At 37.7% G+C, this 16,333-nt stretch overlaps 1 protein-coding gene across 1 annotated transcript in view; it reads right to left on the bottom strand.

Annotated features, from left to right (window-relative positions):
• Positions 1 to 16,333, bottom strand: part of LOC120246106 (fibroblast activation protein alpha) — a 73,365-nt gene that overhangs the window by 13,940 nt on the left and 43,092 nt on the right. The window contains exons 15-20 of the mRNA XM_039253433.1: positions 15,455 to 15,508; positions 13,601 to 13,725; positions 9,534 to 9,581; positions 4,497 to 4,595; positions 3,972 to 4,041; positions 3,037 to 3,231 (exon numbers count right to left, since the gene is read on the bottom strand). Coding sequence (XP_039109364.1) covers positions 3,037 to 3,231; positions 3,972 to 4,041; positions 4,497 to 4,595; positions 9,534 to 9,581; positions 13,601 to 13,725; positions 15,455 to 15,508 — 591 coding nt within the window. The remainder of the gene's footprint in view (positions 1 to 3,036; positions 3,232 to 3,971; positions 4,042 to 4,496; positions 4,596 to 9,533; positions 9,582 to 13,600; positions 13,726 to 15,454; positions 15,509 to 16,333) is intronic.

A 16,333-nucleotide genomic window follows, 5' to 3' on the forward strand; every position in this document is an offset into this window, starting at 1 on the left:
CTGACGAAAGCAGGTCTCAGTTTCATGTGTGCTTTGACCTCACAGGCATCTCCTCTGAAGCATTCTCTTTTGTGTAGTCAAAGTTGTGAGGTTGTGTGGCTTCTTCTTCTTCTTTTTTTTTTTAACTCTGCTTTTCTTCGTTTAAGTCTCTTTATTGATCCTAGCATTCACTGTCATTTCCAAATATGTACACATGATTTTCTTTTGGTATGTAAAAAATTTAGCCAGACTGCATTTTATTTATTTTGTATTTTTAAATATAATTTATTGTCAAATTGGCTAACATACAGTGTGTAAAGGGTGTTCTTGGCTTTTGCGGGGAGATTCCCGTGGCTCATTGCTTACATACAACACCCAGTGCTCACCCCAACAAGTGGCCTCCTCAATGCCCATCACCCATTTTCCCCTCTCCCCCACCTCCCTCATCAACCCTCACTTTGTTCTCTGTATTTAAGTGTCTCTTGTGGTTTGCCCAGATTGCATTTTATATGAGATTTAAGGGGATAAATTTCATTCTTTTGTGGGAAGGTAATTTTGAGGGCTACCATAAAGGGATTACAATCCCAATTCCCATGTCAGACATTCAGTGTCTGATTCCTAAAAACCACTTCTTGGCAGACATGTGGTTGAATTATTCCCAGGATCATCATTATAAATCTATCCTTTTTAGCTTTTGTTTTCCCAAAGCATCAGGTTCCAAGGCTTCCTTTTCACTTTTGCAGAATGATGCTTTCCAGCAAAGCCAGACTAGCCCCAACTGGCATCTCCACTGTTGTGTACATGCTTTGCACAGGCCACACAGCCTCCCCTTGCTCACTAGGGTCTTTACTTAAAGTTCCATCTAATGGCAATGCTGTCCCTTCAGAGTGCCAGGGGTTTATCCGTTTTACAAAGATTGTAAGTGCACTGAAAGTAGAGATTATAAAAATTGCACCATTTTATACAGAGTGGATTGCAATGGCATACATTAATATTTGATCTGTTGTTGAATGGCTGAGCAAATGAGTGAACATATGCCTGCTCTATAGCAGGAAGACTTTCTTTAGATTCCATCCTAAAAATGGCTCAGAGAAGGTAAAGGTAGCCAATAACTGCCTCTGGTCTATCTTCAATTCTAAATGCCAAAGACATTTATATTATTGTGAAAATTGGTACAATTTGTGGCTTCACGCCCTATATATTGAACAGCAGAAGTAACAATTTTTGTTAAGGCCTGTACATGGGATTCAGGTTTAAATTTTCATTTCATCCAAGAAACATGATAAGAAGCTATCTGCTCTGTTTCTTGAAGTATTCTTAAATACGAATGCTGTAGTTCTGGTGGTAAATAAGTACAAAAACCATAATGATGCATTTTGTTGTTATCAATAGATTGGGATGATGAGCTGCTGCTGCTGCTGAGTTTGTGTTTCAACCAGTGCCCAAACAACCACTGTTTAGCTCTACCAGCTTTGGAAAAGATCTAATTGAATTACAGATGAGGTATAATCTACATCTGTCTTTTGATGTGGTCCCATTGTTGCACATCCTTGGTGTTTATTGCATGGTTTAAATAAAAATAGATGTGACCTGCAGTGCCAAAAAAAAAAAAAATCCTCAAAGAATCAGGTCTGACAGTGGTGTTCATATTTCCATCGAGGCACACCACAGTCTTTATGTGAGAAACTGTTCTCGTGGTGGACTTTTCTTTGAGCCCTCTCTTCTATGTCTCTCCATCAGGCAGAAGATTATCCTAAATAGGTTAATAGCAGTCAGGCCTAATAATCTGGATTTGCAAGAGAGATGGAGCTTCCTAGAAACTGGGTGTGAAAAACGCCTACAGGTTGCATAGTGTTATGTAATAATGTACTTATTCGTTTGTCAGATTTTATTCAAATAGACCGTTTTTAATTGAATATTTTGTATTATAGAAGTGTGTGTATATTACTGTTCACAGAATGGAAGGGAAATTTGAAAACATATGGGTTATGATTACTTTTCTATTTTTAAAAATAATTACTTGTGAGTCTAAACTCTTCTGCTTTGATTAGAGACAAAAACACAGAAAAGTGTTGTCTGGGCCTGCCTCCTTGCTGTTAAATACAATCTTCATTGTGTGTGCTATATTGAAATCAGGAACTATCAGTAACAGTAAGATGATAAGGGGAATGTACTAATGAATTTTCTAAATTGCTCTTTGTTGCGAAACAATGTCTGACCTTAAGCTACTATGTACTCATATACATCCACGACTAAGGATGCCACTGGCCTGTGTTGGCTTTTACATTTATGAACAACTGTTCTCTAACTTCACATACTCACAACATAATAACACAAACCCAACAACTATAGAGAAATATCCTGAATGACTCCTGCACAGTGTTTCCAAATAAACAACAATTTTTGATGACTATATTCTTTTTGTTTCAGAAACGATGATGGAGACATAAATTATGGTTGAGGATGTAGGTGGGAAGAACCCAGATTATGGGTCTGCCTTCCCCATGAATGTTTTCATAGTATAATTTGTATTACATAAAATGATTTTTTTTGTCAAATGAAAATAAGAAAACACTTTCATGCTAACACAGCTAAGCTTCACAGCTAGCTTAATTACAAAAGAATGCCCAGTATCTATAAGTGTAGAGTGTTGAGAAAATCTTGAGACATTTCTAAATGTATGAGATAGAATCCACAATGCTTGAACAAATTCAGATGTTTGGCTTCCGATAGACCATCTCTAGAGTTACACAATTTTTTTTTTTTTTTTTGCTAGCTGTGAGCCGAGTGAATAAACGAAGGATATCAGAACGACTGAACCACTCAGAGTATTTGTCATGTATCACTATAAATCATGTTTCTACACATTTATTAGCTCTAGTCTATCAGTATTTTTTCCTCTTATTGGGCAAAAATATCTCTTTAAGATTAATGTTAACTTGAGAGGAAGTTAGGAAAACAGATAAAAGAATTGAATAATCAAAGAGGGAGAAACCCAACAGTGATTGCATGACTTTTGTTGCACACCAATTTCTGTTTGAATGAGAAGGTGCTCACCTGACAGCTGTGATCTGGTCCTCAACTTCATAAACACCCAGCTTTCGATACACTGCATACAGGAGTTTGTCCCCTTGGAAAGCTGTTCCTCGGCCATCCACCAAGGCAATGACTATCCCTTCCTTACTTGCAAGATAAGAAATCCAACTAATAGCGAATATAGACCTTACGCTCTGACTACAGGGACCACCATACCTAAAGGAAGAAAAAAAAAAAGAATCTTGGATTCCTTTGTAAAACTCAACTTCTCATCGTAGCTAAGAATTGCCTTTAGTATTTCCCAGTACATTTGTATGATAAAATTTCAATAACAGTGGCATTAGAACTGGCTCAAAATCAAGAGAGGACCAGGCTTTTCCCAGAGGTTTGCTACAAGGAAGTTGTTTTGGGACACAGCCTCTCCTATTCCCCAAAACGGATACATCTAGGGTTGGCATTTCAAGGAATATGTGTGGGTTTTTCGTCATTTCTGCCACCTGCCACTTGCTAAAAGCAGGCATAAGATATACTAAAAAAATGCATGGTGTTTTAAGCAAATTGTGTGTAGGTCAGCACTGATTTTGGGTGTGATTCCACTAAATGTATTCCATTCCCTTATTTCATTTCTAACTCACTTACATAAGACATTAAGATGATTTACAATATTTTTTGGCTGCAATTTCTCTATCTCAAAGGTATTCTGACACATTCGGCAATTTGCCATACAAAGGAAATTCAAGACAGCAAATGCAAGCCAGTCCATCTAAAATCCCCAAACTTCCTCAATCTATTTTAAATAGCCATATTTTATTTACTCTGATTAGTTGAGGAATATATAAAAACAGCATCAATAGGAACTGTTACCAAGGAGAATGGTTCATTCTATCTCATAAATGTGTATTTAATTTAACATATTTTCAGTAAATAGTTTTTACACCAAAGAAAATATTACATACACTTGAATTAGCAAGGGATACTTCTTTGATCTGTCAAATTGAGGAGGAAGAATCATCTTGTACCATAAAGCTTGGAAAAAGGAAAGAAAAACATTTATTCTACTATATGTCATTATTTATTTTCCTTAATTACAACAAAACATAAAATCAGTTCATAACTAGTAAACTGTAAAGAGTCAAGAATATGCTTTAAACTGATTTTTATTACATATTTTAGTCAAGTTTATAAATTACTAGAAATCTTGGCTCCTTGCTCATCTAGAAGCACACATAGCAAAATTAAAATTAGATAAACTTTTTAAAAATATCAGTGTTGAAATGGAGCTATAGAAAAGTATAAGATCAACTCTATTTACAAACATATTAAAGACATTTTATGAAACTCTATTATAGTAGTAAGACTGTTTGAATTAAAATCTGTTAATATTGTAGTGTTGGGACTATAATATTTACCCTACATATTTTTTAAAGCAAGTAAGTGTTCAGCTTCATATTTGTAAATAAGAAATTTTTAAAAGGTCTTACTAATTTCATCCACTTCAAGTTTCTTAATTTCTTCTTTAGGCAGCTGGATATTTTTCAAAGCATTTTCCAATTCCTTGTTTTCTTCGAGGACTTTAATTTCTTAAAAAACGAAATGTTCATTTTTAATTAAGAGCATTTCCATAAGAAAATACCTTTCTTAAAATTCCTTTGGTTTTAATATGGATGAAACTGAAACTGTATAAGGAGCTGTATGATGTTTCATATTGACAAGCATGTTTTTAACTCAGCCTTTGAAGCAGGTATGAGTCTATGAGGACATCAGTCCTTGTCTTCTGTACTGATGCTTATGGCATCTCAACACATTTTGAGCAGAATCCCACGGGCAGAAATATTTATTCACCATATTTTCCCATCTCCAACTTTTCTAACATGAAACTGTGTATGATCTGAGAAGGTGACTTTTTTATCGTCTACTAAGAAAAAAAAAAAAAGTGGAAGTAAAATCTATATTGCTGAAATTTCAAATTAAAATAATTATATGTTACAAAGTTTTGTTTTTAGAATTTTCAGTGTGTAAAATCAAATATTATTTCTGTGATTTTTTAAATATGTGTTTATTTTTAATCTCTTCCTGCTCTGCTTAATTAATATATGATCTTATTCCTTTTTTTGTAATTGAACTATTACACATTATATTCCTGCAGATCATTTCCCTCAAGGTGATTATACACCTAAGTAAAATAACAGTATATAAACACTATGATCTCTTTCTGTCTTTCACCTTAAGGGATCTCCTTAAAAACTTAAAAAATATATGTGAGATTAATTATGTTTCACACTTGAATCTTTGAAACTGAACAATCCATTGATCTCCTGAAGCTGTAGTTTGGTGGCATGTGCAAATGGGTTTCTAGCAATAGAGGGCTTTTTGCAAGTTTTATTTTGAACTGGAGTTGATACTAGCTATCTTCTAGAGAAAAGTTAGACTTTCATATAGCATGTGGAGTTTGTAGATTTATTTTTTAAAAGAAGGTCTGGATGACTTCTGAGATGGCAGTTATTACAAAAGACATCCTGTGAACTTCTTGTTTTTGTGCATTTTTAAAAAGTGGTCCTTGAAGATAGGGAACTGGAGGAGTACTTGTAACTACGCTAAGTTTGCCAAACCACTTCCCTTGTAACTCTCAGTTTTCATATACTCATGGCATTTTGTTCCAACATGTTATATTTAATCTTAGAACAAGTATAGATGTTTTGGTATGAGTTGTATAAGATACATAATAAATTTCATTTTAACTTTGGATAATCCATCAAGAAAGAAATACTTGTGGCATCTTAAAAGCTAAAACTAAAAAAAACAAAAAAAACCCCAAAAACCAAAAAAACCAAAAAACAAATATACAAGTCTAAGTACAATGGAGTCAACTCTTCATTCTCTTTGTGTGGGTTCTGTATGTGGATAAAGGGAATCCTGTGTGGAGTCACAGGGTGACTGTGTTATAATTGCTTATTTATTTCTTTTTACATCTTAGTTATTATTATATTTATTATTTGCCTATTTATTTTTATCATTTTACCAACAGGTACGGGAAGACCATACACAAGTGTTGCCAACTTGGTTAGACTGTTGCCTAGCTATTGAACGTTCCTGATTCAAGACTTACCGAATGCCAAATTTAATTTATAAGATTATTAGTGCTCCCTAGTGCAGAGAAGCATTTGTACATATGGTAACTTGGCAATTTTCCCACCCCTTGGAGCAAAATGGGATTTCACAGGACTGTGGTTGGAGGGTGCCGACTGGGCTTCTCTGTGTGGCTTTGCATTAAAAGCCGGTAACGGGGGAGGAGTGCTACAGTCCAGACTGCACCTTTCAAACTTACTTCACTCATCACTGTATACGCAGTGCCTAGTACATGATAGGTATGTGGGATGTGCTCTCTATTTATTTGTGGACTCTTCATTATGATGAAATAAAAAAAAAAAGAAAAAGGATGGATCATGTAAGAAATTTTTGTTTCAATGGCATTAACTACTAACTGTTGCTCCTTAATTAAATTATGTGAAGAATCTGCAGGAAAGCTTGTAAGTGAGGTCCTTCAGTCAGTTTGGTAACCTGCTATGCCCGAGGCAACTAAGTCTCAACTGGACTACATCAAAGGCCAACTCTTCTGGGTTCCTAAAGCACATGGTTCAGGTATTATGTTATTTTCAAAAGTCTCTCCCCCACTTTGCAGATAAAATGAAGCCATTGCACTGTTTTCAGCAACGTCTACAGACTTTCATACAATCTCATTATTAATTCTTCATTCTTTCTTGTTCAGCACAATGCCAGAGATGAATCTCTTCATCTGTCTCTGGACTCCATCTTTTCCCAACTTCTTGGGGACTCCCCTCCTTTATGTCTTCAACCTCTTTGGTCTCGTAATTTCTTCCATCAGCATTTAATCATGCTCAAATGTTTATTATCTTTCAAAGACAAAATTAAACCTCTATCAACTGCTTCTAGCCATCACCCCCACCCCCACCCCTTTCCTCCTCTCCTCAGTCAGACCTATTGAAAATACTGTCTTTTTACTTACCTCCTATGCAGGCCTAAACTTGCTTTATTCTGGCTGCCACCTCCACTGTCCTTCTGAAAGAGCTCTGACCAAGACAATGCTAATTCCCTTCTTGCTAAATTCATTGATTTAGAGCAGGTCTCACTTCACTTTCTGCAGCACTTGATGCAGGTGAGCACTCCCTCTTTCCTGAGATCCTCTCCTCCCTGTCTTCTGTGATACCATGTTCTCAAGGTTGTCCTCTTTCTAGTCCCTCTCTGTCTCCTTTACAGGCTCCTTTTTCTCTTCCCATTTCTTGTGTTGGCATTCTGCATAGTTTTATTATAGGCTCGCTTTCTACTACCTCCGCCCACCCTAATCTTTCCTACTCTGCGGCCTCATCCACTTCCATGGCCTTAATAACCATATATTTCACAAAGTAATGACTTTGTGTTCCTCATCTTCGGTCCAAACTGATCCCGTGGTGTCCAGATCCAAAACTCTATCACTCCAGACAGCTCCATTCGGATATCATCACAGTGCCTCAAGCTCAACATTAAGAAAATAAAAGTCATCATCTCCACAAAAAGATGGTGGAGATCTTCTGTGATTCTCTGCTGTGAATCCCTCTTCCAGTAAAAAACATCAATATCAGTCCATCTGAACAAGCCACACATCCAAGCAGCATTAATACCTCCTGCATATTTGTGGGTTTCCAGTTTGACGTATCTATCTTTACGAGACATCTGGCAACCTCCGAAACCCAGATACAGTGCCCTGTTTATCTGCATTCACTCTCTATTTCCCCCAGTTGAATCCTCTACCACACTAGAGGGTATTGCCCATTCACATGTTTGCATCCCCCACTGATCTTTAATTTCCTTGAAGAAGGGCACCATATCTACTCCAGTGTCTCCTCATTTTTAGTATCTAGTATCCAGCACAGTGCCTGGATTAATGTGATAGGTGCTTAATAAATATATGTTGAATAAAGATACCTGGCACCAAACGCAATGGAAAATGGCTAAAAACACAACACAACAAAACAAAAACTACAAATGAATAGAAGACACGGCATCAGTTCTAAAAAGCAGCTCAAAACATATCTGGGAATTTATTAAAGATACAGATTCTCTAGCCCAATCAAAGATGTCTGAAGTGGAATTTCTGGGGATGGCCTGAGGAACTGTGTTTATGATAAATATGTCTGAAGAATTTCCTCACTAGGCAAGTTTGCATAACTGTGCTCTAAAAAATGTTGTGTTCTATTAAGAGAGTTAGAAAACATATAGTACATACGACCAATGAGAATGACATGACTACTGCACCTGTTCTGTAAGTAGTGGGTGAAGTAATAACACTTCTGTATGCAGTACAGAAATCAGTATCCAGCAGCAACAGGAGAAGGATAACAAGAGAGTGGAAATTCATGCTCTGAAAAAAGGGAAGCTGACCTTTAGCAGTCATGATAAAATGGAAATTATACATTTATGGGAATTTCCATGAAAGCAAAAAATTACAGACTTGAATGGAGTATTGCTTTAAAATGTCTCTTACTCAAGGTTGAGCCATATTGAGAAATACAATTGCTTATTCTTAAAAGTATTTCATTATTAATCATAAGGTTGTAAAAAAAATTCAAAATTAAACTAAATTCATAGTCCCTGTATTACAATGCCTGTCCTGTCCAGAGCTCCTGAATTGGCTCTGTTTTTCCTCATTACCTTATTTTCACCTATTATACTTGAGTCATTGTGCTGCAGCCAGACTAAGGCCAAACAGTCTTCTGACTTGTCATCAAAGCTGTTCAGGGATTAGGATTGCTGGCACGAGTGCTCAAGTCTCTCATTGTCCCTCAACTTCAACCTAAAATATCCTTTAATAGTAAATCAGAAAGACAACGGGGAATGGCCAGGAGAGCACGGGGCAATCACACACTTGGATAACTCTGCCAAGAGTGAAGACGGTCATCTTTGGTCTGTGAACTATTTTTAACCTATACCACAAATACGGGATGGAGGAGGACTATCTTGATCATAGTTGAAAATGGGAAAAGCCTCTGAATTTCAGGGCTTTCATACGTAGCAACACTGTGATGTAGCTGTTAAAACAAAAAAGCCAGCGTGATAGTCACCCTCTGCTTTGAACTGGACTTATATCTGGAATTTGTCTCCAGCTTGGGGTGTTACAAAAAAAGCAGGAATTCTGATTTGGGAGGGAGGTTGTGCTAAATATCCTAAGTTTCCTTCCAATGCTAAGCTGCTGTGTTTTTTATGAGGCTGAGTGGGGAAGGCAGGATGAATCCCTGTGATATAGCCCATCCATGTTATGCCAGGTTCTTACTGCAAATAATTGTTAAATTGCAGAGTCTGGTTTAACTCAAGGAATATCCAAATCTATGTAACAATAAGCTTTATGATAACAGAAGTCCATCACAGTCCCCCTAGTTGGTATGGGGAAACTATCTTGCTTCCTCTAGTGTGATGTCACTGAGAGTTCAGGGTTTCTTTAGACAGCAGCATGTAAAAGAGCATACCTTGATCAGTGCGGCCATCATGAAGGGTGGAAATGGGGAGGCCTGGGCCTGTGCACAAGATGAAAATGAAAAAATGCTTTAGCTTTACAATAAACATTGAGTTTCCAATAAGTACTGCTGGTCATATTTGTGGTTAGTGTCAAGCTCAACTACATCATTTAATTCTATAGCTATTTTTTTTCCCCAAAGAGAAGAAAACATCACCTTTTAAGTTTAAGTGACATAAGAAATCAGAGCCCAAAGAAGAGATGTGAAAGAAGAGTCACCGGTGCACTTTACCAGGAGTGATCCTGAATAGTCCGAATCTAGTTACAGGAATGGACTGCAGAAACTGCTGTGACAAATGGTTTTCTGAGAAGACATCATGCTGTACGGGCTAGCCTTAGCTATGGCTTTATTAGCCAATAACCTTCACTAGTACCCAGATGATACTTTCAGTCTGGCTTCTTGGTTCAATGTTCAGTTTTTTTTGGTGGGTAGAACTCAGCCCCCCTTTCGCCCCATATAATTAATAAATGCAGAAATACATTTATATACAATCTGTTCAATTTATGTACAGCCTGTTCAAATGTGCTGTGGCAGGTCACATTCCCTGGGAAACAGACCCAGCAGGAGTTTTGTGGGGCAGAAGCTTTTCTGAAGGTAGTATTAGGATGCACACTTCTGGGGGAGACCTAGGGAGGGGTGTGAGCCATTGAGGGAATGTGGGCTTTGATGCGGTCAAAACACAGAACTCAGCCGACCCCACAGGGAGCTCTGGAGCTGGATGGCCTGCAGAGTTGTCCCCAAGTACTGGCGGGGCTGGCTTTTACATCCCAGGATGGAGTGGCCATTGGGTGTGGCAAGGCGCATCCCAGGGTAGGAGCTCGGCTGTGAGACGTCAGCCACCGGCTCTCTCAGCAGCTGGCAGGATGAGGGGCTCAGTCCTGAAGTGGGAGGTTCTAGGTGGCACACCAGTGTCCACCACATATTCCAGCATGGTACGCAGGGCCTCTGTGCAGAAACCGGCCATTTTAACAAGACCAACAAAGAACTAAATACTAATTTTCTCTCACTTACTTGAACTGTAGGATAAAATAATAACTGAAAATATACTTTTAAAGGATAAATTTGCTCAGGCAGTTAATGTGTTAAAAGAAACAACATGGAGGCTGGAGGTAGAGCTTTGTTTGCGCTTCTGATGCTTTTTCCTTTTGTGTGGAACATCATCAGGGCAGCACCCTAGATCCCAGGCAAGCAGAGGAGGGGGTGACCTTTCTGATGAGTTCTGAGAAGACCTAGATTTAAGTAACTCCTTCTTCTGCTTTGTTCCTGGCATCATTCTGCCTGCTCTTGTTTGGTCTGCAGTGTTCTAAAGAGGATAGTGCCGGGTCCCGTGGGGGCAGCCAATGGCTGTCCAGTCATACTCATATTTGTGTAATTGTAATTCTGAGGTACAGCATTAGGAAACTGTACACATTTAACCACATCTTCCAATTAACCTTTACAAGTAGTAAAGCTAAATATTTTAATTTCCTTCTCAACCTTTCAGTCTAACTTGAGAGTGAGGAGAAGGGATATTCTTTATTAGACTCCCTCAAAATAAAAATCCCAAAACAATTGTTCTTTATTGTGTGGAGTACCACAGTTTTATAGGATTTAATTTCAGAGATTGTAATTTTGGCCAGCTTTTCCTCAAGGTTATTAGAAGGGACAAAGGCATATTATATTTTTGGTCAGAATGTAAGGAAACAAATACGAATCCAAATTTGTTGACTTGACTCAACTGGCATCCATCCTATGGAATTTTCACGGTATGCTGCGCCAGTAGTGACAACTAGCATATCTTTTCTGGCCAAATTATGACACTAACTAATAACTTACTGCCCTGAATACAAATGTCCTGTGCATGTGGTCACAGTGGCATAAAAGCATCAATTGTCTGGAATCCCCCCTTTGCATTACTTTCGTTCCATCAGCATCATGAAGAGGATTTTCACCTATTTAATCCTATTATTTGGGATTTACTCACCATCTCTCTTGGAGAGTTTGAAGTTACATAATGAGGCTTTACTCTTAGTCCTAAAGGGAAAGATTTCAAGGTTTTTCTTATGATGGCTCAGTGACTCATTTTACTGGAGCTTCAAAAACACCAGACGATGTGATGCTTCCCACACAGTATATTTTTTGCTAAATGGGAAATTACCATACTGCCGAGCAAGAGTGAGTGTGGAAAAGTCAGGCGATTCAAGTTCTAGAAAGGACTCTTCCACCAACTTTTGAGGAGAGCTTAATCTTTGCTTCCTTATCTTTTCAGTGGGCACTCAGACTGGAGCAAACATTAGGAAGACAAAGTGATATAAAAAGTGGTATACTGCCTTCAGAAAGGGTTGAAGCATTATACAAACGCAGAATGCATTTAATCACAAATGAGTGTATGCAAGTGTAGGGTCACTGATGGCTTTATCCATAAATATGCTAATAAGCATAAGAAAAAGTTTTTTGTTAGACTTTGCAAAAGGCAGTAATGCTTGGCTCTTCTTTAGGACCTATGTTCATTCAACAATTATGCATTATATATTATACGTAATTATTATGCATTAGCCATTTTTCTTGGCCTTATGAATGTAAAGGTTAAAGGAAAGCAGCCTCTGCCATCAGGAGAGAAAGACAAACATGACTCAGTAGAGTTAATTCAATGACACTACATGCCTGGCATGTAAACATTTGATATGTTCTGCATAAATACATAGCTTGGGTTGAAAAATGTTATAATTTGAGAAGGACATTTAATATATGCCTTTAAGTACCATAACCACATTCAGCACATACAATTATGAACAACAAATCTCTTGGCTTCTCGAAGATGTCATTGACCCAACATTTTGTGAAAATAGTTGTATCAAACCAACATCTTGTGCCATCATAAAGGGAGTATTTGGGGTAAGATGCTTATTCATTTCCGCAGTCAGATGAGCTGCAGCTCTGGTTCAGGATGAGGAAAATGGAATATCAGGGCAGCCTTTCTTCTAGGAGGTAAAGAACCTGGGGTCTTCTGCTCAGGGTTCTCCATCAGGCAAAGATTCCTTTTGTTCTCTGAGCTGCCTTCCTCAAGGAGTGGATGCCAGACACAATAGAGTGGTATGTATTTTGTAATAAGATCTTTTGTTTGCTGTTCCCCACCAGGCAACTCTGGGATTAATTGTGGGGATGGGACAGAGAATGGAAAAGTAGGTATTTCTCAAGTCAATTTTCCAAATCTCCATGATGCCTACCAAGACCCCAACATATTTCTTTGATCTACTGATGCCCGACCTGATCTGTTTCAGTGCTGGTCATATGTTCAAGGTATAGATAAGATGTTGTTCATAAAATAAAATATTTTGGATAGAAATTATTAGCCAAATGTAACACATGGCCTAAAAAACCAGGAAGTAATTAGTGTATTTTATTACCTATGACTTTTTAATATTTGAATGAATTCTTATGTTTCCCAAATTTAGAAAGGACATTCTAGGTGACAAAATTTTATTTTCCATTCTCACTGAAACTATAATTCAAAGAATTATTGGCCTCCAAGGGAAGGAGACCAGGTTTCTAGGATGGTATTCTTCCTCCTGGCTATAGAAGTTTCACATTTTTCCAGGCAAATGGGGCCGAAGTCCAGCAACCACTTTAACAGAGAATGCTTCTTTTAACACTATTGCTCGAGGCCTGCCGTGGTAGCTTGTAGATGGTTTTTGTATATAACATTATGGTGCTGTGGCAGGTGGCAGGTAAGAGCTTGGGATTTACAGTCCTTTAGATCTAATAATTTAGATCCTTGGTCCCATCCTAACTCTAATGCTTGCCAGCAGTGTGGACCTTTTGCAAATTATTCTATTTCCTCAACTGCAAAAATAGAGATAATAATGCTCTCTGATCTTCTTTTCATTTTTTCCCCATAAGCATCAGGTAAGATAACATAGGTAAGATCCCCACATATAAAAGGTACTCAATAACTTGTAGTTAGAATTGATCATAGCATAGTGGTGATGAGGGCGACATTGGCATTGGTAGACAGAGCTTGTGTTAGGTCCATTACCTACCATAGCAGACAAGTGCATAGTACTTGGCGTAGTCACTGAAACTTGCTGTGTAATATTGGCACCTTTCTTTCCTTAGATGGCAAGTAATGCACTTTTTGCTTGGAGGATAGCTTCCAATGCTAATTCTAGAGGAAAATGAAAATAAAACTAAGCTGAAATTTTGAGATTGTATTTATCAAAATGTACTACTCCATGTAAAATGACTAATTTACATATTGACATCAAACCCACTCTATTTTTCTCTTGCCAATATCATTTAAAGTGAAGGGGAATTACAGTATTTTGATGTAGCCTGATTTTCAATCATCTTTGCTTGAAGAGGCACAAGGCTTGAGGGAGAAGCCCTCTGGTTTCTCTGGGGTGGGAGAAATATCTGACACCTTGAATGGGAGGGAGGTAACCACTTCTCATAGCCATTCATCTCTCACATCTTACAAAGTGGTTGGCAATGCATAGTTCTTCATCTTCCCATCTCTTTTTGTACTCCCATGTAAAACAGGCAAGGAAATCTGGCAGTCTCACCAAGAAAAGGGTCGCTGTTCTTATCATATATCAGGATGGGCAAATCAGTAATAGGCAAATTGGAAATTTAAAAAAAAACAACAACACAGTTTTTATGTGCCTCCCATGCCCTTCATTCCTTTCAGAAGGGAGTTTGGGTTCAGAGAAGCTCTTCCTGGGAATGCTTCCCCAGCAGCTTTCCCACACAAGCCAACACTTACCTACCAGGTGGGGACCACCCTCTCCCCAGTAGAGCCTTCTGTGTGGCTCCTGAAGGAGGTGGTTGGTTTTAATATACAAACTCCCAAACCTTACCCCAAACTTTCAGAATCAGAATCTCACTTGGGGCAGACTAGATGGTATGATGCCAACATGGGTCAGGGTCAGAATCTGTTGCAACTGGTAAAATAATCTGTGGCTGCTGCAGTATTCTTTCTGCTGCTGCCCTTGATCTGGCCTTGGGCATGAGCCAGAGACATTTCTGGCGTCATAGAGAGATTCTCCCCAACAGATAAGAAGTCATGATCCAGGAGGGAGCAGAGGAATGCAGCAGAGGGAAAATTTCTTATTTCCTTGGTTACAGTCCACTTTCATGTTCACATTTTGGTACAATCTTGGAAGCATTAGGTAGGCAGTTAATAGTAAGGGGGCTAGGTCAGCATACCCAGGTACAAATTCTGGCTGTAGCAATATTGCCTACCTCCTGAAGTTGTAGGGATTAAATGAAATTATATATGTAAAGTGGATAAAAATGTGCCTGGCATATAACAGAGTATCAGCCCATGGCAGCTATAACTTTTACTTCTATATTCAGAAAGGGCTGCTGAGGGCACCATTCTTCTCCCCCCCACCCTTTTTTTAATGTTTAGTGGGGTGAGGGCACCATTCCAATTGCCAAGGGGACAACTGGACTAACTTAAACACTAATTTGGGAACAGAGAGGAATTCTCTCCAATCATAACAGGCTTATGCCAAGGTGAACTATGTTAAAAGAAATTACATAATATGGGAGTAAAGCAATACCTGGTACAATATAGAGGCTTAATTAGTGTCTGCTAAGTGAATGAACATCCTCAATTGCCTCTAAATCCAGCTGAAGTATTTAGCATCATGTTTTTATCAACATAAGAATTCCTTGGCTTTTCTTTCTGAAGACATTTTGAGTGAGTTAGTATTCTGGGGATGTATGTTTTATACTGGTGTTGTGTAGAGTATGCTCTAAATGTTTTACCTTAATTTGTATATTATTTTTATTACATTTCTGCTTTAAAAGTATTCTATATATCTAAAGGACTCTGACAGATTTTCATTCAAATATTAATATATACAAATACTAGAATTGACATAAATTACCTATAGATATTTCTTCTTCCAGGGTAGCCTTCAAATTCATTGCTAGAATAAAACCTGAAAACACATTCAGAAGTTATTAAATAAATATTGATAATTAAGTAAATATTGATAACTAAATGGTGATAGAATTTTTAGTACTAATAGGGTAAACGATATAGTCCAATGTTCATCTAATGAAACTATATTAATTGGAACTAATGTAGATAAATCATTGCTTTTTATTAACTTAGTTTTAAATGTCTATTTTTGAGAGAGAGAAGGAGAACAAGTGGGGGAGGGGCAGACAGAGGGGCATAGAGGATCTGAAGTGGGCTTTGTGCTGTCAGCACAGAGCCCAATGTGGGGCTTGAACTCACAAACCATGAGATCACGACCTGAGGCAAAGTTGGATGTTTAACTGACTGAACCACCCAGGTGCCCCGATCATTGTTTATAACACTGAATTTTATATATTTTCTCTGACTTTCAAATCATAGGAGAAGGATTAAATTGTGCCAAATATTCTTTTTTTATTATAGATATATTATATTCTGATTCATTATTTATGAGTTATACAAAATAAGCTAGGATATTGATTAATATCACCCCCTTTCTTACTCATGATAACCAGTTAACTGGTTTTTCTATATTATTTAATTCTGTCTGTGATTCTGAAGATATTTTGAATTTGTTTTACAGAAGCCCTGACAGAGAAGTTTGTTACAAATCCAGAAACTTATCCATACTACGACACCACACAAAGGGGCATGTTAATTTACCCAGATGCAAAAGAAGTCACAAGAGAACATACTTGTTACTTAAGTATCTGGGTCCCAGTTCTAACCTGTCTTAATATAGCCATGAAGTGGGAAATCCAATTTAGTGGCATGATTTTCACTC

The sequence above is a fragment of the Hyaena hyaena genome, unplaced genomic scaffold, assembly GCF_003009895.1.
Source record: "Hyaena hyaena isolate Hyena2069 unplaced genomic scaffold, ASM300989v1 scaffold_450, whole genome shotgun sequence".
Lineage (NCBI taxonomy): Eukaryota > Metazoa > Chordata > Mammalia > Carnivora > Hyaenidae > Hyaena > Hyaena hyaena.